We start from the raw sequence: 25,185 nt of genomic DNA on the forward strand, positions 1-25,185 counted from the left end.
AGCCAGACACATCTGTAGCATAGTGAGCTAACAGCCTGGTTCTTTGTGCTCAGTTCCTGGTAAAGCCACTTCTGAGTCTTTGGAATTTCATGTCTAAGAGTGTCTCTTGTTCTTCAGGGTGGGCCCAGGACCACACCTGGTAGTTCTTATGCTAATTAGATGATGGGGCGAGGCCAGCCACACCTATAGCCCTAGGGTGGGGGCCGGCCAGGCCAGAAAGACCAACCAGGTGATGAGTGGGTTGGGGCTTCCAGCCAGGTCATAACAGCCTCTGGGAGGAGAGGGGGGCAGCAAATTGAGTTCAGCCAGGTGGACACTGGTTCCATGAATCACCTCTATGTAATAAGACCTGAATAAACTGGGGACACGCAAAGCCCCAGTGAGTTTCTGCTTCAGTTTACTAAAGCTGCTGTGATGCAATATACCAGAAATGAATTGGCATTTACAAAGGGGATTTATTAGTCACAAGTTATAATTCTAAGGCTGTGAAAATATGCAAATTAAAGCACCAATAAGAGGATTCCTTCTAGGAGGAAAAGCTGTATCTGGGACACCTGTCAGCTGGGAAGGCACGTGGCTGACTTCTGCTGGTCCTTTGCTCCTGGATTCCACTACTCTCAGCTTCTGATTCCAGTGGTCCTCGAAGTGTCTGGGGTCTTAGTTTCTCTGGGGCAAATTCCAGGTTTCATCTCTTAGCCTAGCATCTCCAAACCTCTCTGTCTCTTGGTTTCATCTCTCTGTTCTGTTTCGGCTTTCTCCAGGTTCTGGCTATTTCTGTGAGTCCTTGCTTAACACCCGGGGTATTTCTGTCTGCATCTCCAGATGTCTGGGTCTAGGCATTGGCTCTCTGTATTGGCTCTGGGCTCTGAGCTCTTTGTATGTCTGTGAGCTCTTTTAAGCACTCCAGTAAACTAATTAGGACCCACCTTGAATGGGCGAGGCCACATCTCCATGGAAGTAACCTAATCAAAAGACCCCACCCACAGTGAGCATATACCTGCAAAATTGGATTAAAAGAGCATGGCTTTTCTTGGGTACATAACTGTTTCAAACCAGCACAGCTTCCATGACTGAGAAAATGCATGGCTGCTGTGCCTGCTTTGTGACTCCATGTGGAAAGGACGTGTGGAAGATTGCCTCTGAGCCCCTCCCATAACTTGCCCTATATAGGGCTCTTCCTCTGGCTTCTCATTTATATTCTTCCACTATAATAAAACTATAATCATCAGTACAGGGCTCTCAGTGAGTCATTCGAGTGAATTATCTCCAGATTTATAGCCGGGTAGTCAGATGTGCATGTGGCCTGAACCCCAAGTGCCTGGCTGGTGCCTGATGGACAATCTTGTCTTGACGGTCCTGCACCTGTGATGTCTGGCCTAACTCCGGACAGAGTCTGAGCTGTATTAGACTGAGTGACTGCAGTCTCTACAGAAGTTGGTGGAGCTACTGAGGAAACCGTGCAGGGTTCTGCTAACCTGCATGACATTGAGAGTAATTGATACGGGGGTTCTCTGGCCAATGGGTACAAATGACCGATTTCTGAGACACTGAGGTTTCAAAGGGAGAGTTTATTGTTTAGCACGAGGCAAGGAGAACTGATAACCAACAACCTAAAATCTGTCTCCCTGAACTGCACTAACAGGGTTTTATAGCATGAAAAGATGGGCAGGTTTTAGGTTAACAGGTACAATGGCTCGAGATGACGAGGTCAGAGATGACCTAATTACTGAGCACGCACAGACTGATTTCATGCTTAGCTCAGAACGTACATAAGAAAACAGCAGACTTCCTATGATGACGGGCATGATTTTTAGTATTATAATGAGGCATGGGTCACATATAGGTTAAGGTTCAAGCTACTGTGTGTGCCTGGCAGGCCCATTTTGGTAAGAACTAGCATTGCACAGCAACAGAGCTTAGGAATTGGGATGTGCTAGTTCCGGGCTGAGTCAAGTTCCCTCATTAATGAACATGAAGAGGCTGTCTAGGGATCACAAGACTCTAAAATTGTAAAACGGGATAAGGGGGTACAAGTGGGGCCAGTCACAAGTCAGCACGAGGCCTTTACAAGCCTAAGGTAAAGATACAATCATCAAATATCAGGCCATCTGGGTTACAGTTCAGTCATTTCGGTAGATTCAGGTATTTACTTTTGGCTATTTTACAATACCTTAGAAAATAAAAAGGCATCTATATAATGATTCAGGAGTCATAAGCATTTAACTCTTAACTTCTCAGTTACAACATCACAATACTTCATTTGGCTCCTAATAATCCTATTAAAACGCCCAACTGATACGGAAGGAAACCTCTGCTTGGATATAAAGCGACCTGCCCACACTCACATCCCCAGAAAAACACCCCCGTCCACGCTGGCCCTGGATCCCTGGTCTGGATGCTACCCTACTCCCTGTGTAACTCGGAGCTGAATGCCTGCAGACAGGGGTTCAAAGCATGTCCAGAGCCTCCACCCTACACCTGGCGCTGTCCACAGGGGGACCAGGCTCCCAGACCTAAGCAGAGGGTGACCTCAGCTTCCTCCCGGGTCTTCCTTCCGCCAGAATCACCCATCCCCAAAAGTGTTACTGATTTAAAAAAACACTATTGAAGGAAACCGGGTAAACCACCTGTTAGTTGAGAAGAGAAGCACCGGCACAGGCATAACTGACTAGTAACTCAGACCTGGGACTGAGCAGCCCTTGGAGTCCGGCAGAGCTCACACGGAAGACCAGCTCTGCTACTAAATGGGTGTGAGGCACAAGGAAGTCAGAACATCTTGGTCTCAGCTCCTCATGTGTACAGTGGAGGGGGAGAGATTCCTACAAAACGCTTTTTGTTTTGTTTTGTTTTGTTTTGAGGATCAAGTGGGAAATGATATGCAAAGGTTAGCAGAAACACTGGCACAGGAAAATGTTGGTTCTCACCAACACCACCAACCTTAGAAGGTCTTAGAAGGCCCTCCCTCTGGACATGCCTTCTCTGGCTGGCAGGGGCAGCAGCCTGGACACCTGCACCTTCCGACAGCTTGTCCCCCACTGTTTTAGTTTCCTGGGCTGCTCAAGCAAACGCCACGCAATGGGCTGGCTTACACAATGGGGATTTAATGGCTCCCGGTTTAGAAGTTAGGAAAAAGTCCAAATTGAGGTATCACCGAGGCGATGCTTTCTTCCCCATGTCTGGTATTCTGGGGCTGGCCGCTGGCCACCCTTGGCCGGGGCTCCCCTTTCACACCGCAATGTGCACGGCAGCCTCTTCTCCCCTTCCGAGTCCCATCGAATATTCAGACTCTGGCTGATCCCTCAGTGACTTTCTCTCCTTCTGTCTGAATTTCATTCTGCTTACAAAGGACTTATAAAGGACTCAAATAATAGGATCGAGACCCACCCTGATTGACGTGGGTCATACCTTATCTGAAGTCGCCTCATCTAAAGGGCCTCCTTACAATGGGCTCACGCCTACAGGAATGAGTGAAGTCTAAAATCACGTTTTTCTGGGAAACAAACAGCTTCAAATCATTTCACCCACCTTCGGGAATCTCTATTCATGCCACTTTCCTCTGACTGGTCACATCCAAATACTACTTTTGTCCTTTTCTTATTTTTCTTTTTAAAACTGATTCTTCTTTAAGTAAAAAGTCCTTTGAAAGGAAGCCTTATATCACTCCTATAAATAGAAAACCAGTATCATTTGCCCTAGGTCTAAAGTAACCAGAGAAGCAAACAGCTGAATCAAAACACTGGTACGAGACTCTCAGAAGACACTACTGTCTGTACAGGTTTTGAGCCTAAGGCCTGCCTCCCAGGGAGACAAACCAGTATTAGAAGACGGCCAGGACCTATGGGCACCAGGACAAAACTTTTCTTTTGGGACAACTGAAGGGCTGATGGTGAATTCTGAAAGGGATCATTTTTCTCATCACCGATGTCACATAAAAGGCGTCACCGACACGCAGAACACGCCCCCATGCGCTGGGAGACGCTGCCTTCGAAGGACACACTTCTCACTCTCCACAGCCAGGAAGAGGAGTTGAGCAGGGGACGGTCCTTTAGTGCGAGGACACAGGAGGGTCAGGCCAGAAAGGATGGTAAAAAGGAGAAGTGAGAGTTGTACAAAGAGTTGGGGTAGGTGGGGGCAGGAAAAGAGCTCCACGTGGGGGGTGGGTTTGAAGAGGGACCAACACGCAGGGCTGTGGGAGGCAGCCCACTCCCCACCCAGGATGAGGGTCATGCCCCCCATGGGGCACAGAGGCAAGGCCTGCAGTATGGGAAGCAACCTCGAGGGACTGCAGAGCTCCATAAAAGCAAGGAGCCCACAGAGGAAGCAGGAACAAACAACCCCAGGCATCAGGTCAAGTCGATTCAACAGACACTTCCTGGCACCTCCCTCCCGCGGGTTTGCCGAAGAGAAGTTGAGCAAGGCCCCAACGAGCCCTGAGGGAACCACAGTTGCAGGAAGGCAGCCCTCGGGGCACACAACGATAGAGCAGGGCTCCCACAAACCAGCCCCAGTTGAACTCCACCCAACACCTGACCCTGGGCAACCCTTCCTGTCTCCCCACCGCGGCAGGCCCTCCGCCAATCTCTCTGACCTCACCTCCTCCCCCTACTCCTCTCACCAATCATGCTTTCTTTGTGTTCCTCTGACACACAAAGCTTGGTCCTGCCTTGGGGCCTTTGCACTTGTTCCTGCTAGCTGGACCCTGCTGGGTCTCAGTTCAACTCCAAAGAGGCTCATTCTGACCACTGTCTCCAAAAAAGCATTGCAGAATAAGCCCCACGCTTCAGTTTCCCAGCTGCTAAAACAAACACCATGCAAATGGTTGGCTTAACAAAAGGGATTTACAGGCTCTTGGTTTCAGAGGCTAGAAGGCTTGTTTCCTCCAAGGGTTATCTCCTGGCTGGCCAGCAATTTGGGGGGTTCCTTGACTTTTCTGTCACACGGCAATGCACGTGTGGCATCATCTCCTTTCTCTGGTAGGTTCCGTCAACATCCACCTTCTGGCTGCTCCCTATGGCTTGTTTCTCGGTGGCCTTCTCCATAAGGCCACTAGGAACAGAATTAAGGCCCATCCTGGCTCAGCTGGGCCACATCATCAGTGGGTCCTGTTTACAATGGGTTCCCACATAACATAAATACTTGTTGCGTATTTATTGCCAAATGACTCTCCAGGCCTCATATGTGGATCCGCGTTGCCCAGTGCTTCTCCACCAGTACATGTGATGGGACAAAAGTTCTCTGCCATGTGGGACTGTCCCCTAGGGGGACAGACTGAATTTGTATCTCCCAAAAAGATATGCCCACATCCTAACCCCTGGTCTCAGGAACAGGATTCCATTTGGAAATAGGATCCTTGAAGATGTGTTTAGTTAAGATGAGGCCAAATCCAGTATGACTGGTAGACTTACAAACAGAGGAAATTTGGGCACAGTCAGTGAGAGGCAGCCATGTGACTGAGGCAGACACTGAATTATATTGCCACAAGCCCAAGGTTACACCAGGTGCTTTGATTTGCTAAAGCTGCCAGAATGCAATACACCAGAAATGGGTTGGCTTTTACAACGGAGATTTATTAACTCATGATTTACAATTCTAAGGCCAAGAAAAGGTCCAAATTAAGGCATCAACAGGATGACACCTGAACTCTGAAGAAAGGCTGCTGGCATCAGGACACCTCTGTCACATGGAAAGACACATGGCTGACGTGTACTCGTCCTTCTCTCCTGGGTTTCACTGTTTTCAGCTTCTGGTTCCAGTGGCTTCCTCTTTGTACACTGGGGTCCTCTCTTAGTTCTCCAGGGCTCTTCTCTCTCAGCCCCTCCAGTGACTTTTTCTCTAAGCTTTCTCCAAATTTCTCTGGGTGTTTCTCTCTGTAACCTCTCTCGGCTTTTTCTGTCCTTCATGCAGGACTTCAGTAAAAGGATTAAGGCCCATCCTGAACGGGGTAGGTCACACCTCAAATTGAAATAACCTAACCAAAAGGTCCCACCCACAACAGGTCTGCACCACAGGAATGGATTTAAAGAACATGGCCTTTTCTAGGGTACATAACAGTTCCAAACCACCACACCATGGACTGCTGGCCACCAACTAGAAGCCAGGGGAGAGGAAGGGAACAATTTCTCCCCTGGAAGGGGAAGCATGGTCCTGCCCATACTTTGAGTTCAGACATTTAGCCTCCAGAACCACAAGACAATAAGTTTCTGTTTTTTAAGCCAACTAGACTATAGGATTTTGTCACAGCAGCTCTGGCTAACTAAGACATAGGCAGTGTAGTATCTCCAGCATCTCTGTTCGACCCTCTGCCCCTGCCCCAGGTATGCTTCCAGGACACCAATCGATGCTCACTGTAACACTAAACCTGACCCCCCAGCTAAGAACCACTAGACTCTGTCCATTTGGCAAACAAAGCTCAGATCCTAAGTTCCCCAACAGAGGAAGGAGGAAAGGCATACCAGCCAGGTGTGCTGGCCTGAAACTGTTATGTACCCCAGAAAAGCCATGTTCATTTCCCCAATGCGATCTTATGGGGGTAGACTTACTATTTACGGAGGGACCTTTTGATTAGACTGTTTCCACAGAAATCCCAATTGTGGGTGGGATCTTTTCATGTTGTTTCCATGGAGATATGTCCCACCCACTTGTGGGTAGGGCCTTTTGAGTAGGTGGTTTCCACGGAGCTGTATCTCTGCTCATTCACAGTGGGTCTTAATCTACTTACTGGGGTCCTTTAAGAAGGAACCATTCTGGAAAAAGCTCAGAGCCAATACAGAGACATTTGGAGACGCAGAAAGAAAACACCCCCAGGGAAGCTGTTTGAAACCAGAAGCCAAAGGACCAGAAGAAGCCAGCCACGAGCCTTCCCAGCTAACAGAGGTGTTCCAGATGCTATCAACCTTTCGTGAGTCAAGGTATCTTTCTTTAGATGCTTTAGTTTGGACATAATTTTATGGCCCTAGAACTGTAAACTTGTAACTCAATTAAATCCCTTTTATAAAAGCCAACACATTTTTGGTATATTGCATCTCCAGCAGCATCAGCAAACCAAACACTGGATGTGTGCAGATGAATGGGAGGAGAGGGGTGGGTAAGAGAAAAACACTCTAGACTATGGGAACAGAAGCGTAGGTGTGGTGGTCAGGGGAAGGCCAAAACGAATGGGGCGCAGGGGCTGCAAACTGGGGCACCTCCAGTGGAATTAGCCCCACTTTTTTTCTTATGCTTCTGCATTATACAATTTTTATTTTAATTTTGGGAGCCTGGTTCCCAGCTTCTCTCAGGCCCTACTGTCTCCTAATTGCCATGCACCTGTCCTGTAGGCTTTGAGTCCGTGAGTCCAGCAGAAGGCAGTTGTGCCTGATGATTTTCTAACTTAGCTTACTCTGTAGAGGGGGTCTCTGGAAGAGTCAGACGAAACACTGCACCTCATCCTTTTTCCCCCAACTTTACCCAGCAAAGGGTTGCAATGTGACTCACTGGTACTATTGCTTCCTCCTGCTGGAGTCAGGCAGAGGGACCCTAGGAAATCCATATCCAATGGAAGGTATTGACCTCAGATAACCCAGTCACTGGTCAGCAAGGACAAAGGGACTGTGGAGTCTCTCATGCCCAGTGATTCTCCCAAGGTCATCAACGGGAGCTGCCTGGAACACAGCACAGCCCAAGGAACAGTTTCACAGTGAGGATGCCCTCGCCCCTCCCCTGCCCCAAAGGGCTCCCACTTGCCTACCTGAGATGCTTACAAGCGCCAGCTGTGGTGAGAAAGGAGTGGGTGTGCCTTGATTCAGGACCACTCCTGGCAAATACATTAGTTAGCACCAAGGTGCCCTGGAGAGACTTGGAGGGGCAGGAAAGAAGTCTGAGCACAGCGCAGTAAAGTGGGTAGTATGGATGCTCTGCTCAGGTACTCTTAACCAGACAGGTCCACCCAGCCCCAACTCCCAGGAAGGCTGCAGCTGTAGCTTACGCCTTTAACCTCATCCTACATATAACCCTGGCTAATTGCATGCTTCTCCCATGGGCCTGGCAGGTTACATAAATAGCCCCTTCCCCCTAGGGGTAGCCAATGGCTGGCTAACAATGGGTAACGATGCCCAAAAGCTTGGTCTACCTATGGTACAATTCAACTGGAGAGGATTGGTGTCCAAGGCTAGACCTCCAGAACCAATCCTTGCTCATCTCTCCCTATCCTGCTGCCTGTACCAGCTCAATAAATCACCTGCATCCAAACCCCTGCCTCAGGCTTTGCTTCAAGGAAACTAAACTAAGAAAGTCAGTTTTTCCAAGCCAAGGCTGGACCACTGGAGAGAACAGAAGACCCTGGGACTTCAACTGCAGGGAAAACAATGAGTAAATGAAACATCAACACAGGATGTTGCTCTGACACTGAAAATCTATGACTATTATGAAGAAACACAGGAAAGCAGTGGGCTGTAATGTTAGTCGGTGGTCATGGGGAAAGGGGGTTACCGAGTGGCCCACAAATGCCTGGTTTGAGGCAATGTATAAATTTGGGGTCCTAAGGGGAAAAAGTAAGTGACTAAAAGGAAACCCAAAGGGTACCTGTGCTTGTGTTAAAATCAAAGGATTTCTTTTTTTTTCTGTTTTTCAAATTTTCTATATAATTTCATTTTGTTTATGAAAGCATGCCTTTCAAAAAAGCTATTGAGGGCAGGCAATAGTGGCTCAGTGGCAGAGTTCTCACCTGTCCTCATGCCAGAGATCCGGGTTCAATTCCCGGTGCCTGCCCATGTTAAAAAAAAAATGCTATTGATCTGTGACTACTCGTTAGACTGTATTTTGAAATTTGTCATTTTTCTGCATATATTATATTGCACAATAAAAGATGTTTTTTAAAAAAAGAGCTTTTGAAATATACTTTAGGAAATATTAATCCAATTTTAACCCAAAATGTTTCAAAAGAATCAGGAACTTGCCACCCAACCAGCAAGTTGGGTACAGTTATAAGGATGGAATTAGAACTTATTAAATTAGCCAGGGGCTATGAGTCCCAGGGTCCAATGGCATGGGCAACTCTTTAGCTACTCTCTGACATCTGTAGGTGACTTTCCTTCCCAAGGCTAAAGCCTTTCCAGCTGCAATGTGGGTGATTTTGACTAAATTATTTCTATGGGTTCGCCTGGCCTTAAAACTCTCCAATTACTTAAAGCTATAAAGATGTTAACGTTTTGCCACAGTAAAAGACTCCAAGCCTCACTTATTCTTACTTTTTAATACAAGGTTTATTCAGTTCATTGCCTGCCTCTTGATGTCCTTCCTGAACCAAGAGAAGTAGGAATTGACAAAGTTAACTTTTTTCTTGGCAGGCTATTAGCATAACTTGTTGAATGCTTGCTTTTCAGCCAAAGCTTTGTTCCCATTTTTTGTAGACTCTTGCTCTTCAAGCTAGAGTGTGTATGTGAAAACAAAAACAAAATTGTAAAAAAAAAAAAAAGAACAGGAAAAGTAAATTTTAAGCTAATGGTTCAAGCATTCTGATTTTGGTAGACCGAGTTTGGTGATAAAGTCAGAGGATAAGCCAATGTTCTCTCAGGGTCAGGCAGAGTTTATACCTATATATATATATACATACACACACACACCCCGAACTCCATGGATGAGGCTTAAACCACTGTGGATGTAGGACCTATCAACATGCCAACTCTTGAAATTTCCTGAGGAACTTCTCTTCTAAACTAAAGCAATACATGACTAAACTAGAAACAGCACTACTAAAAATAAAGAAAACATTTCAATGCTTGATTGACAGCATATTTTTCTGCAAAGTGAAGGGGGAAAATCACACCCACCAAACATCTCTGAGAAGATGTTGGAGATAAGCAGTCACACACTTGCAATATAAAAACTATAGATCAGACACAAAATAAGTTAAAGTACTTAGCACTTCTCTGTTGCATCGGAGATTAGGGGTGTTTTTCCTATCCTCCTACGAAGCCATGTAAGTAAATTAAAATCTGCTAAAGTCCATCAGCTCCTCTCAAAAGAAAATGCCATGAGAAAAAAAATTGTTATTTCAGGGGAAAAAAAAGTGCAGAGACAGAATCTCAGAGGAAGTAGCATGCAAATACATCCAAAGGGATTCATCTGAAGCCAGCTGCTTGTAATAAGCGGCTTCCTCTTTTTTGCCCATGTATCAAGAGAACAGACAGCCTCAAGAGAATGAACATGCATCTCCTCCAAAACATCAACTAACAGCTGATCTTCCCACACAAGATAAGGCCCTAGACAAGGATACAGAAAATTTAAAGCCAAAGATCAGACTTTAATATCAAGCCAGAACTAAGATCTTTCAGACATCCAGACACACAGGGCACAAGCCCCAAAATGCAACTGGCTGATACAGCATGTCCATGCTCCAGGAGGCAGATTTTCAAAAAATGAATGTGTATAAGTACAGCAGATAACAGAAAGAACTTATTTGCCCAGCCAACCAATATCTAAACAGACTTCAATCGCAGACATGCACACTTGGTTTTCTGTCATGTGGCCAGGCCCTGTTAAGTCTCATTATCAATGGGCCTTTAAAAGCTGTATGTTGAATAAAATGTCAGGAACAAAAAGACAAATATTTATAACTATAATATAAACACTTGGTGAACTAAAGTAGAGAGCATGCGATATCAGGTTGGGGTACTGTAAAGAATCTTGGATTGTAAGCTCTTACAGCAGTCATATATATTCAGAAGGTGTAACTGTTAATTCTAAATTCTCAGATTCCGAGAAGTTTGTAAATAACATGGTGTTTCCCAGAAACTTCAGGCATTTATGTCACACCTGAGACTCAGAGATAGAACTCTGAAGCTATGAAAGTCAGCAGTACCCCATACAAGAACTGTTAAAAAAGTTGAAAAAGTGATCAGACTTCAAGCAGAGATATGAATGAAGCTGACCTGGACAGGACTAAGGTAGAGCAGAAGACTGGATAAAGGAGGATATCTTCCATATTTTAAAACTTCAACTTCTGTGTGAGATTAAAGGAGAAACGTTTATTTGGTGCAAAATTTATGTTTTGGCTAGTGCAGCTCCCAATTTAACTTCCATGGTCAGTTTAACTGAACACCATAAGTACATGGAATTTTGAATAGGGCATAAAATTTTGTTGCTTTGTCCAGATTAGTGTGATGCCCCGATAAATCCTAGATTGATTAGGACAGTGAACTAAGAAGTATTGCAAAGTCCTCTTGGGGAAATGGGGAGAAAGGGGGAAATATTCAACTTCCCCATTTGAAGAATTTCTGATATTCTCTCAAGCAGTGGGGACAATCAAATCAATAGGCCGAGCCCTCATTCTTGGGGTTTGCCCCTATGAAACTTATCCCTGCAAAGGACAGGTTAAGCTTACTTAAAATTAAGCCTAAGAGTCACCCCAGAGAACCTCTTTTGTTGCTCAGATGCGGCCTCTCTCTGCCTAAGCTGACATGGCAAGTAAACTCACTGCCCTCCCCCTCTACATGGGACATGACTCCTAAGGGTGTAAATCTCCCTGGCAACAGGGGACAGAAATCCAGGAAGGAGCCAGGATTCGGCATTGAGCAACTAAGAAAATCTTCTCGACCAAAGGGAGAAGAGAAAATGAGACAAAATAAAGTGTCAGTGGCTGAGAGATTTCAAACAGAGCCAAGAGGTTATCCTGGAGGTTATTCTTATGCATTATAAAGATATTTCCTTTTCAGTTTATGGTGTATTGGAGTGGCTGGAGGGAAGCACCTGAAATTGCAGAGCTGTGTTCCAGTAGCCTTGTTTCTTTTCTATTTTTTTTCCCAATAGTCTTGAAGAATCATCTTCAAGAAACAATGATAAAGCTTTTACAGTGTGACTGTGTGATTGTGAAAACCTTGTGTCTGATGCTCCTTTTATCTAGGATATGGACAGATGAGTAAAAAATATGGATAAAAATAAACAAATAATAGGGGGAACAAAGGTTAAAATAAATTGAGTAGATTGAAGTAATGGTGGTCAATGATGAGAAGGAGCGGTAAGGGTCACAGCATGTAGGAGCTTTTTCGTTTTTCTTTTTTCTTTTTTTTTTCTTATTTCTTTTTTGCTGGAGTGATGCAAATGTCCCAAAAATTGATCATGGTGATGAATATACAACTATGTGATGAAATTGTGAGCCACTGATTGCACACCATGTACATAATGTTTGTATGTCAAGAATGTTTCTGTTTGTTAAGGTGTGACAATAAAACTATTTAAAAAAAAAAAAACATCGATGGGCCTTGAGACAGGCAAAAAAAGGGAGCAGCAAAGCTTTACCGTGGAAGTTGGGAAGGGGCAGGGGACTACTTGTTTTCATCTTTAGCAAGGTTGGTGCAGTGAGGTGCGAAGGGGTTCACTCTGTCAGGGATCTTTAGTGTGCGAGTAGAAGCTGCATTCTTTATCACTGGGCACCATGGCGCAGGCTTCTGCAAAACCATCAGGTTTCCCAATCACGCTTGCCCAGGTAAGGCCTAGCCAGGTCTCCCTGGCTACCTGGAGTGGAAGTGGGATAAAAGGTGGTGCCTTGGGGGTTACATAGGCCTCTAGTTTCATTAGTGGCTAGGGATCCACCGGTCACTCACCCACCATTGAGTGGGGAATTCCTGAGCTTCCCCCGAATAAAGAAATGTTAAAAAGGGACCGAGTTTGAGCATCGAGGCAGACCCGCTCCGTAGGCAACCCGATGTGAACCACCATTTCCTTGCCTCTCATTCTCATCCGTAAAATGGATCCCTAAGGCTTCCTCCAGAAGACCTTACATCAAAGGTTTAACTTCTCCCCAAAGACGCTTAACGAGTATGATTCAACCCACAAGCTTCAAGGGCTCCGACTCCCAGGGACGCCTTCCATCCACACTTCACCAACCCAATTCCCACACCAGTCCGGCGCCAGAAACCGAGTCCCCGTCCCTGGACAGACTCGGGAAACCTGGGCCTCAGACTAAGGTTTTGCAGGGCCCCTTGCCGCCTACTAGCTCAAGTCCTGACAAGAACAGGAAGTAAGACCCACGTGGACCCCCAACCCGGCGGGCCGGGCAGCTCGGGTACTTTCCTCTCAGTACAAGAGTAATGAAAGACCCCGTTCCCAGGTCGGGCCCGCAGCTGCAGGCGCCCACCCCACACGTCCGGCCGATTCTCGGGGCCACCTGCTGCCCCTGCAAGCGCCAAACACACAGAAGCACATCCGCCGGGACCGTGGGTCCGCTCTCCTCCCGCCGCAGCGGCGCGACCCGCGGAGGCCCGGGCGACGGCATGCGCAGTGGCGGCGGGCGCGCACGCCGCTGGGTCACGCGCGACCGACCCCTCCAGCCGCGGCCGCCTCACCACAGCCCGGGTGCCTGCACGCCGCCGCACGTGCCCCACGCGGGCGGGTCTGGGGTCGCGCGCCCGGGGCCGTCATCCCCACCCCCACGCCGGCAGGTCCCGCCGGACCCACCGGACCCGCCGCGGCCGCCCCTCCCGGCGCCGGCGCACCTGCTGCGCGCGGGCCTGCAGAGGATGCGCGCGCTCGGCCGCCCGACGCCCCCGCCCCCACCCCCACCCCCGGCGCCGTCCCCGGGCCTACTCTGGGCCGCGCGCCTCACCAGCGGTAGCAGCCCTCCGAGGCCTCCAGCGTGAAGTTGACGCGCGTGGCCCGCGTGAAGGGCAGCAGCACTTTGGGGATGTTGAGCTTGGACGCCGCCAACAGCACCGGGAGCGTGAGCAATAGCAGCGGCGGTCCCCAGGCCCGCGCCGCCATCCTCGCCTGGCCTCAGCTCGCCTCACCTCCGGCGACCCGGCTGCCTTGTCGCCCGCGCGCCCGCGCTCGGGCGCGCGCCCTCCGCCTCCTCCCGCGCGCGCCGGGGCAGCAGGTGTTGAGCGCGGGAGGGAGGGAGGGGACCGAGGGGGCCGAGCTCCCAGGGTCCCCACCCCCAGGCCTGGCCCGCACTACGGGGCCACGCGGGGCGGAGGGGTGGGACTGGGGCGAGCAAGCCGGGCCACGCTGGGGGAGGAGAGAGGGCGCGCGCGCCCGCCCGCGGGTTACTCCATGTCTACGCGGGAAGCCGGGCGCAGTTTCCCGGCCTCCACGCTTCCCGCCGGTTTCAAACGCTGCGCCCTCACTGGACGCCAGTGTGGGACTTTTCACCCAGCCCCGCGGTCATTCATTGAGGCTGGCCTGGGCCGGGCGCCGGCTCCCATTAGGTCTTGGAGATAGAAACGCAAACCGACACCACCACCACCCCCGCCCCCACGCGAACTGTACAGGAAATCTGGGGGTGCCGGTGTGCTTTATCCCAGTCCGTGTTTCCCAGAAGAGGGGACCTGGGCTGCGGAAGGCGTGCTTCGTCCCCTCCCTTAAACCCTCCAATAAGGGACCATTGACCCCACTGCCGCGAGCAAGCAAATTAAATGATCTGCACCACTATCTTCTGGAGACCTCAGGTGGATCACCTGAAGGGTAGATACGAGGCGGCCCATCCTCCCCAGAAATGAGAGCGAGCCAGTTGTCACTTAATTCATGCTGAATCCTGCATACAGGAAGCTTAGTTCTTAAATTCAGTCTGCAGAGTAGCATAACAGCACGTGCTTCTCCGTGCCTCTACTCTCAACCTGTTCATGCCGGAAGGGCCTGGCAAGTGGTGGACTTCAGGAAAAGGGGCTGCGTGAGCACCCAAAGGTCCAGCTTTTGTAAGGGAGCCAGGAAATGTGTGCTGAGTTGTAATAGGGAAGGTACAAGTGGATGTCACCAAGTGACAAGGAATAGGTTAAAACTGTTAAGGTTAAGGCTGGGAAGGCTTCTAGGAGAGGTGCCCCCCATCCTTCAGCTGGACATAACACCTCACTGGGCTTCCAGATAGCCTGAACTTCACCCGCGGGGGACACCCAGCTTTTGGATGGTGATAAGGGGATGTTCTGGGGTCACCGTCAAAGTCTGAGGGCACCAGACCTCAGGTTATGTGTGTGTTGAGGTAAACCCTCTATAGAGATCCCAGATCCGAGTGGACTGTCATCTCTGAAGAAACAAGAGAGAAAAAGAGATATATGGGGAAAAAAAACATGTCTTCATGTTCTGGTTTAAACCTTTTATTGATTCGTTTTTGAGTGGGTAATACAGTCAAGATTGTACTCAAGATGTACAAACAGATACACAATGAAAACTGCTCTCCTCACTGTCCCAGTCATCCAGTTCCCTTGCCCATAGACAACCAGTGCTCTCCACTTGAGTATACTTTGGGAAAATTTTATGCAGATGAAATCTAATCAAAATATAATTCACTGGATTCATAGTCAGTGCTTATTGGCCTCAGAGTAGTGTACCACCCACAAACCAGGCGTTCTGTCCACTTAAATCAGGCAAACCAGGAGCCTACTGGGACATGGCAGGTAAACAAATAATTAAAAGGGACCAGGTAGGGGCACTGGGAGATTGGAGCACCTTGGCCCGCTGGGATCATGAGTCAATGTGGCCCCATTTTTCCAGATCTTCTGATTATTGAAGAGAAACTAGTAACGTGAGTCTTTAGGTGAAACTCCCAGCTCTAAATGATGGCTGCCAATTAACGAGAAAACCACCATCACACACTCTTGGGCATTTATCCTAGAGAAATGAAAATGTATGGTCACACAGAAACCTATAGGCACATGTTTTGAGATGCTTTATTTGGAATAGCCAAAAACTGGCAACAGCTCAGATGTCCCTCAACAGGTGAATGGTTAAACAAACCTTGTAACATCCATACCATGGAGTAATACCCAGCGATAAAAATAACTGAACTATTGATACACGTGACGGGTAGGATGACTCTCCAGGGAATGATGCTGAATAAAACAAAGCCAACCCCCAAAGGTTATATCTTGTATGATTCCATTTATATAATATTCTTGAAATGACAAAATTATAGAAATGGAGAACAGATTAGTGGTTACCAGGGATTCGAGACAGGAATGGGGCGGGGGGGTGGGCAGCTATAAAAGGGCGGCAGGAGGACGCTTGTGGTTGTGAGCTTGTACTATAGTTTTGCAAGCCGTTACCTTTGGTAGATCATGGATAAAGGATACAGGAGATTCCTCTGTATTATTCTTACAACTACATGTGAATCTACAATTATCTCAAATAAACTGTTTAGTTAAAAAAGCCAGTGTACTGTGCAGGCCTCAAAGGACACAGCTGCTGAGTGGACACGGCTTGTTAAACTTGCCCCTCCCCATTCCACTTGCCCATGAATCTGGTAATAGCGTGTCTGCACGGTTTAGCACAGATCCCTCCCTGAGTCTGTTAATTTACAATAAAAACAGCCATTTGCCGTGCATCCCACAGGTAGCACAAAAATTCAGAGCAGAATGAGCACCACTAACCTAACTGACATTAGGTGTGGGGCCTCACGGGGGTTGGAAGTGTGGTCTTGACTTTAACCCAAAATAGTTTGGGCTCAGCCGGTGGTCCACAGGGGCCAACCCCTGCCTTCTCTGTGGGGTCTGTTTCTACCATCACGTCCCCACCACAGAGACCTTTGACAATAGAAGTAACCACAGATTTGCGTGAGGCAGCTGTCCACCTGATGAATAAAATGAGATAGGAAAATGTCGCTTGTGACCTCTATCATTGCCTCCCAAACATCAGTCATTTTCTACTACCCTAAAAGCTTTTACAGTATCTGAGAACCACATGTACTGTGATTCACTAGTTGTTTTTAAATCAAACTTTACATATATATATATCTGAGAAGCAAACTTTGTATGTCACTTCTGTAACTAGAAAACCAGTATCACTTGCTAAAATGGAAGGTAGCCATAAAAATAAACACAATCAAACAAAGGGCTGCCACTGGATTATAAAGTGATGCTGTTTCCTGCCAAAGGCTCAGAGCCCAAAGCCTGTGCTGTCTGTCGATGGAGCGTCAGAGGAGTTACTAAAGACATAACAGCACAAACCTCGGTCTTTGTCTTGAGCAAATAAAGACTGAAAGAGAATTTCAAAGGCATTGAACTTTTTCCTAGTGGACTGTTGTCATATTGGAGCTTATCTTTCATATCTCTAATATCTGTTATCTATAACAGATCTGTTAGCTTATCTGTTATTTTTTTAAGAACTTAGGAATTCCTACAAAAATCTCTACAATAGAGGATTTTAAACATTCACAGTAGGAGGTGGAATAGACTAACAAAGCCCATGACCATTGGGGTCCATCCATGGCCCCCTTCTGCTTCTTACAGCTTTGCCCAGCCCTGCCCTGAATAACAAATCTGGCACATCCATTCAGTTCATCTCTGTTTCAGTATGTGTCTCTCAAAGGTAAGGACTCTTTTACACAATACCATTATCCCTCCCTAAAAAAAGTAACACTGATTCCTTAATAATAAAATATCCAGTTGAAATTCAAATTTCCAACTGCTTGGAAATGCCGTATATATATTTATGTATATGTATTTTTTTTAACAGTTTGTGTTTTAAAAATTAGGATCCAAGTAAGGGTCACACATTGCAATTGGTTGAAATGTCTTTGAAGTTTCTTCACCTATAGGTTCCTCCCTCTCCTCTGCCCATCCCACTTTGTCCCCTACAATTTATTAACTACCCTTTTATCATCTGAGTAGCCTTTTTAAGTACGTAGAATGCTCCAGTTTTGAGTCCTGCCTCCCCTTTGCCATGCAGTTCAGCCCCTGGCGGGTCAGTACAAACACGTCAGCAAGGAGGACAAATCTCCTTGTTGGGAACGTCTGCAGCCAGATTTTGATCATGGTCCCTGGGCACTTAGGAAACGAACCCCCACCAAGGCCTTCAGCATCATCTTTGAACTGGAAATGTCAGCTCTTGAGAAAATAAAACGAGGGAAAAAAATGGGAGAGTTTGGAATGGCCTCTGCCTTTGCAAACTGCTTCCTAAAACCTCATCGTGGCCAAGATAATGGCTCCATTTAATTTCAAAAATTGCTCCTTTTTATCGATGCCCAGACATGCCGTTTTGCTCACAGAGTTTATTTTTCTGTTGTACTTTTATTCTCACTAGGTATGATTTTCTCACACTTGCTATGTTTCCCCCTCTGCCAGAATCCAAGACCATTTGGCTCCTGTGGACCCCTCAGTCTCTGTGCTGGTCTTAAACCTAACCCATTGCTGGGGGTATGAACCCATTGTAAGTAAGACTTTTTGATTAGGCTATTCAATTAAAGTGGGACCCACCTCTCTCAAGATGGATCTTGATCCTGAACTGGAGTCCTTTATAAGCAGAATGAAATTCAGGTGCAAGGAGCAGCTAGAAGCTGAACACCAACAGAATCTGGAAGAGAAGGGAGAGACCAAGAGACGCCACCATGTGCCTTGCCATGTGACAAGCTAAGGATCGCCAACAGCCAGTCCCAGAACCCCACAAGTCTTTGGGGAGAAAGCCTTGCCTTTGGGCTGCCTGGATGTGGATTTTTTCCCAGCCTCAAAGCATGAGCGAATAAGTTCCCAGTTTAACCTGACCCATTTCATAGTATTTGCTTGAGCAGCCTAAGAAAGCAAAACACCCTCTGATACTTTTCTTTATATGTATATATATAAAGAAAATATATATATAGTTATTGAGAATATATATATATAATATATATATATATTGAGTATATATATAAAATATATATATATTGAGTATATATATATAAAATATATATATATATATGTTATTGAGAAATCTTCACACATATACAGTCCATCCAAATTATACAATCAGTGGCTCACAATATGATCACATAGTTGTGTATTCATCACACATGATCATTTTTAGAACATTTGTATCACTCCTGAAAAAGAAATGAAAAGGAAAAAGAAAAAACTCATACATCCCTTATCCCTTACCCCTCCCTCTCATCACCACTAATATTTCCATCCACACAATTGCTTTTTACCCCTTATCTCCTCCCGTTATTTATTTGTCATCTTTTTTTTTTCACTCACCTGTCCATACCCTGGACAAGGGAGTGTCAGCCACAAGGTTTTCACAATCACACAGTCACATTGTAAAAGGTATATAGTTATACAATTGTTTTCCAGAGTCAAGGCTACTGAAATACAGTTCAACCGTTTCAGACACTTCCCTCCAACCACTTCAATATACCATAAACGAAAAAGGGATATCTATATAATGCATAAGAATAACCTCCAGGATAACCTCCCCACTCTGTTTGAAATCTCTCAGCCACTGACACTTTGTTTATTAAATAAATAATTTACTTATAAATTTAATTTATTGATTAAATAAATTCCTCTTTTCCCCCTTTTGATCAAGAAGGCTATCTCAATCTCATGATGTTGGTCCCCAGCTCATCCCCAGGAGTCACGTCCCTTGTCCAAGACCCTTCTTATCCATAGGCATTACTGTAGGTCAGTGGCTGCAGAACTGGCAGATGATGGTCCACTTCACCAGGGGCAGCCAGTTCAGCACACCTGCCCAGAAGTCCGGCCGCATGCGGGCTTTCCTAGCTGATCAGGCAGTCCTGGTTAGATATGCAGGGTAGTCTTCAGACATCGCCCCATCACCAAAGTATATCTGCCTGAGAAGCGCAGACCTCCCCCTCCTTCCTGGACTCTCCCAGCCTGCCTGGCAGTTCCCACAGTGCCTTTTGTTCTTTCTGATCTCCTTTATACACCAGGAGAGGATGAAAACCCCTTCTCATGATCCTCAGTCCTGTCGTGGGGTGGCCCCTGTTTATCACATCTGCACCACATTTTTTTTCTATTCCCATACCCACTCCTTTAGCCACTCACTGGACACACCTAGAAATTTCAGACCTCCAGTAGCAGTATATTTGGCCTGTCATATTTGACCCCTACACAGGATCTCTCTTTTTTTTTAACACTTCCTTTTTTATAAGACAGATTCCTTTTCAGCAATAAACATAAAATGAAACATAATAATGGCTAGAACAAGACACAATGCCCTTTTCTTTTATTAAACTTTGTATATCTAAGCAAGCCAGAAAAAAAATGTAATAAAAACTAAAATAAATTAAGTCAAATTAGGGAAATGTATTAATCATTTTAAATTGCATTAATGTATTTTTTAAAAAACATATACCTACATATAGGCCTGCTGCAATAATGAGTAATAATATTAGAGTGTATGAAAATAATAAATAACAAAATAATAAAAATTCCATTTTAAAGATGTTATGTAGATTCAGTAGAATATTTCATGTACAAAGCTAAAATGTGCACTTCCAAATAGAAATATTAACCTTGCAGTTTGTACTTTGTTTCACTGTTTTAAGTTTTAAACTAAACAGAAATGACAAGTGGTCAAATAGAATAGCAGAATGAGAGTAATTCAAATTCTATGTCCCTGTTTTTATAATCACTGTTCTAAGGTTTCCTTCAGATCTACTGTTTAAACACAGGAACATGTAACACAGGAACAAGGGCTGGAAACAAAAACTGTCCCTAAAACAAGCTCAACTGATTCCAAAAAGTTACAAACTTACTCTTCAAACAAAGTGCCCGTTAAATCCAGCTATCATGGGTTGACTGTGTACCTGGGAGTTCTTGGAATTAGTAACTATGTAAAGTACATTGTATATTAAATCATAATTTTTTAAAAATGTGTCATTTTAAAGCCTATATGTTACTAAAACTCAACAGTAAACCCAGCAATTATTTAGGACTTATACCAACAAAAGCTTTTTTCCAGGTTTGAGTGTTTTACTAAATTGTTTTAAATTGCCTGTTCTTGGTGATAATAAAAAACAGACCAACTTGACCAGTTTTTATTATTGTTTAAGAGCACTCTATAGGGCTGTCCACCGTCGCTCAGCAGGCAGAGTTCTCGCCTGGCATTCCAAGACCTGGGTTCGATTCCCAGTGCCTGCCCATGAAAGAAAAAAGCACTCTATAGACAATGCACCCTCTTACTGCCAGCACCTAAGGCATTTTTCTCCCATTGCTTACCCTTAGGCACTCCTTATATCAATTCCTTGGAAATGCTGGCCAAATCCCGCCTCTATTACCTATTGGCTGTTTGGCCTTGAGAAAGTTACTCAGTAACATTTTTCACCTATAAAATGGTGATTCTCCTAGATTCTAACTCACAGAGTTGAGCTGAGGATAGGGTTAATAGTACATGTAGAATATTTAGAACAAGTTTATTATATATGTGCATCCATCCTCCACCACTACCCTGCATGGTCAGGCAAAAACATCCAGATTTCTTGAATTTGAATTGTTCGTCAAAATTTTTAAATCAGGGTATTTTTCTATAAAATCTGGATTCATAATTGCTCCTGAAAAATCAGAAGCTCTGGCAATGCTGAGCCCATATCCCCACACAGCAACAATATGCTAAGAGACGAGTCATAACCATCTTTTTTTTTAAACTTTTTTTATTGTATAGTAGAGCATATTTACAAAGCAAAGAAATAAAAAAAGCATCATTTTCAAAGCACTCTTCAAAAAGTGGCAATCTTTTAAAGAAAAATGTGTGCACGCTCCAATTTGCCACAGTCCTCACCATTCCCTATTGTTACTTCCAGCCAACTTGAATCAATTCCATTACCTACCAGCTCGGTAGGTCTTTGAGTGTATTTCTCCTGTTCCAGACCCATCTATAACTTATCCCCCTGACCTATCCCCCAGCCCTCCTCAATAAGTGACCAAAAAATCACTTTGTCTTTCACAGTCTGAGTTTTCTGGACTAACAAATGGAAACAAGAACTTTCACTTCACATGGGGTATTGAAAACATCAGAGTGTATATATTTAGTATAAAAGCATTTGGTTACAGTAAAAGGACTCTACAAATGTAAATATGTATTCTGATTAAGATAGGGCCAGAATATTCTACTCATTCGTTTTCTGAGGATAGTCATTTCAGCCAGAATAAGTAATTACATATATCCTAAGATGACTTAATTAAATTAATCATTTAAGTGATGAGCTACATTCAGCTAAACAGTTGAGTACATTCAGCTAAACAGTTGACAACCTCTCAACATTTATATTAAAAGTGGTGCACATCAGACTATGCCAAACTTCAGTGATATTCAAATCATAACCTAGCTTGGCTGAATAATTTCAGTTTAGAGCTTTTGCATCCACTAGAAACCTTGAAGAAGTTGAATTTAATCATTGGGGGGTGGGATGAGGCCTCTATTTCTTCCATTTTTACACTGTGGACCCTGATTCCTTCTTATATTGAGAGAGACAGACATCATCCTTGTTTGAAATTTCTTAGTTTCCCTCCTACCATTATTATCTCAGGAATAAAAGAGAAGTTTGAAAGGACAAATTCAAATTTCTCACTAGTTGAAAACTAGAATTACTTGAATGTGGATTTGGGGTCAGTTTGTGGAAAGCTAAAGAAATAATACTGAAAACATAAGTAGATATATGTACAGATAATTCCCAGAAAAGGACATCCAAGTGGCCAATACACATAAGAAAATCTGCTCATGCTTTCCAATAACCAGAAGAATGAAAATTAAAACAGCAACAAGCTGTCTTTTCTCATTGATCAGAATGGTAAAACTTTTCAAGTCTGACAATACCTGACCTGGGCAAAGATTGGGGCACAGTGCAGCAATGAACTTTCTCATGCTATTTTGGTGGAAATGTAAATGGATTCAGCCAATTTGGAGAACTTCTGGGTACTTATGTCTACAAGCCCTTATTGAAAGTCCTTGAGACCAGATGTGTTTCAGAATTCTGGTTTTGTTTTTGTTTCATGCTAGAAAGGTGAAAGGTACAGAAACCATTTTCATATTATCACTCCCAGAGGGTTAATACACTGATTTTTTTCTGCAGCAAAATATGAATACTCACAGTATATGGAATACATTCAGAATTTAAGTAGTCTCATTTCATTTTAGGTGGTTGGGTTTTATTGCAATGTCAGTTTAGGACTTTGTTGCAAACTTATAAGGGAAATGTGGTTTTTAGAGATTTTTGGATCTCACAATTGTAAAGAAGGGATCATGGATCTCTGTGGGCATACTCTGTGATCTAGTAAGTCCTTTCTTAAATATTTGTATTAGAAAAGTAGCTTATGAACTCTTTTGAGCACAGTCCACAATAGGAAATATGATACACATGTAACCCAATTCATGCGTACATTCATATTACTGAAAGAAAAAATTCCTGAAATAATATTTACCTTCCTACAAGTGATGCATTCTTCTACCCCATTCTACATTTCATTGGTGGGGTGGAGGTGGGGTGGGCATGTCTTCCAGCCACAGTTCTAGGTGCTTCTCTATATTTCATTTAAAAAGTTGGTTAGGTTACAATTCAACAAGAAAAAAGAAAAACAACCTATTAAAAATGGGGGAAAAGATTTGAATATACATTTCTCTAGAAGACATACAAATTAACAATAAATACGTGAAAAGTAGCTCAACATTATTGGTTATCAGGGAAGTGCAAATCAAAACCACAATGAGGTACCACTTCTCACCCACTGGGATGGCTATTACTTAAAACAACAATAACAACAACAAAACAACAAGCGTTAGACAGGATGTGGAGAAATTGGAACCCTCAAACAATATTGGTGTGTATGTAAATTGGTGCAGATGCTTTGGAAAACAGTTTGGCAGTTTCTCAATAAGTTAAGCATACAATTACTATATGGCCCAGTAATTCTACTCCTATTTGTATATCTAAGAGAACTGAAAACGTATGTCCACAAAAAATTTGTACAGTAATATTCATAGAAGCATTGTTTGTAATAGCCAAAAAACAGAAACAATCCAAATGCCCATCAATAGATGAGTGGACAGGCAAAACATGATATAGCCTTACAATGGAACTTTATTCAACCATAAGAAAGCAGGAAACAGTGTGTTTTGGTTTGCTAAAGCTGCAGAACTGCAATATTCCAGAAACGGAACAGCTTTTAAAAAGGGAATTTATTAAGTTGCAAGTTTACAGTTCTAAGGCTATAAAAATGTCCAAACTAAAGCATCCAGAGAAAGATACCTTGACTCGAGAAAGGCCAATGGGCCTTTCAGAAGTACCTCTGTCAGCTGGGAAGACATATGGCAATGTCTGTTGCTTTCTCTCCAGGTCTCTCATTTCATATGGGTTCCCCAAGGAACCCAAGACCTTCTCCAAAGGTCTCTGGCTGTGTGGGCTCTAAAGAGTTTTCCAAAATGATTTCCTCTTTAAAGACTTGAGTAAGTGACCCCACCTTGAATGGGTGGAGACACATCTCCATGGAAGCCACTTAATCAAAAAGTCCTACTTACAATTGGGTGAGGCACATTTCCATGGAAACAAGTTAATCGAAAGCTCCCACCCAGCAATATTGAAAGAGGATTAAAGAACATGGCTTTTCTGGGATACACAACAGTTTCAGACTGGCAGTGTTTGTACAAGGTTATATGTGTAATAAGAAACAAAGTAACCAGCACATTCAAGGGGGCAGTTTTACTGAAAGATAACTGGAACAGAGAGATCTCAAGGCAAGGAAGTCTGAGCAAGGATCTCAATGTAGAGAAGGAATTATAGCAGCTTATAAAGGCTGTTCTAGTTTGCTAGCTGCCAGAATGCAACACACCAGAGACGGATTGGTTTTAATAAAAGGGGATTTATTTCATTAGTTCTTCAGAGAAAAGGCAGCTAATTTTCAACTGAGATTCTTTCTTACACGGGAAGACACAGGGCGATCTCCGGTGGTCTTCTCTCCAGGCCTCTGGGTTCCAACAACTTTCCCTGGGGTGATTCCTTTCTGCATCTCCAAAGGCCTGGGCTGAGCTGTGAGGGCTAGGATAAGGTATGCTGAGCTGCTTGGGCTGTGCTATGTTGAGCTCTCTCATTTAAGCACCAGCCAATTAAAGCAAACATCATTCATTGCAGCAGGCACGCCTCCTAGCCGACTGCGGATGTAATCAGCAACAGATGAGGTTCACATGCCATTGGCTCATGTCCACAGCAACAGAACTAGGCACCTTCACCTGGCCAAGTTGTCACCTGAATCTAACTACCACAAAGGCAATTAGGGTTTTCCAACTGGGAGGTTATAATTGGTTGACACTTAAGTTTTTCATTATGTAGGAAGGTTTTATAAAGCTGGAAAGAGATATGATTTGGTTAGTATAGCCTATTTGTCTAATTTTAATAGGCTACCTCTATGATTTCTCCACTCTCTTAGAAAGTCCGGTCCCTGGTCAGTTTTCATCTTTAGAAATGTCCCTGACATTTCTCAGAAAGGGGACCACTCTCAGCCACTTCCAATGCAGGTAGTC

At 44.7% G+C, this 25,185-nt stretch overlaps 1 protein-coding gene across 1 annotated transcript in view; it reads right to left on the reverse strand.

Annotated features, from left to right (window-relative positions):
* The window catches only part of NUP210 (nucleoporin 210), a 142,488-nt gene extending 128,705 nt beyond the window's left edge, over positions 1–13,783 (reverse strand). The window contains exon 1 of the mRNA XM_077116402.1: positions 13,580–13,783. Coding sequence (XP_076972517.1) covers positions 13,580–13,734 — 155 coding nt within the window. The 5' untranslated portion in view covers positions 13,735–13,783. The remainder of the gene's footprint in view (positions 1–13,579) is intronic.
* Positions 13,784–25,185: the final 11,402 nt, after the last annotated feature.

This window comes from Tamandua tetradactyla, chromosome 9, assembly GCF_023851605.1.
Source record: "Tamandua tetradactyla isolate mTamTet1 chromosome 9, mTamTet1.pri, whole genome shotgun sequence".
Classification (NCBI taxonomy): Eukaryota; Metazoa; Chordata; class Mammalia; order Pilosa; family Myrmecophagidae; genus Tamandua; species Tamandua tetradactyla.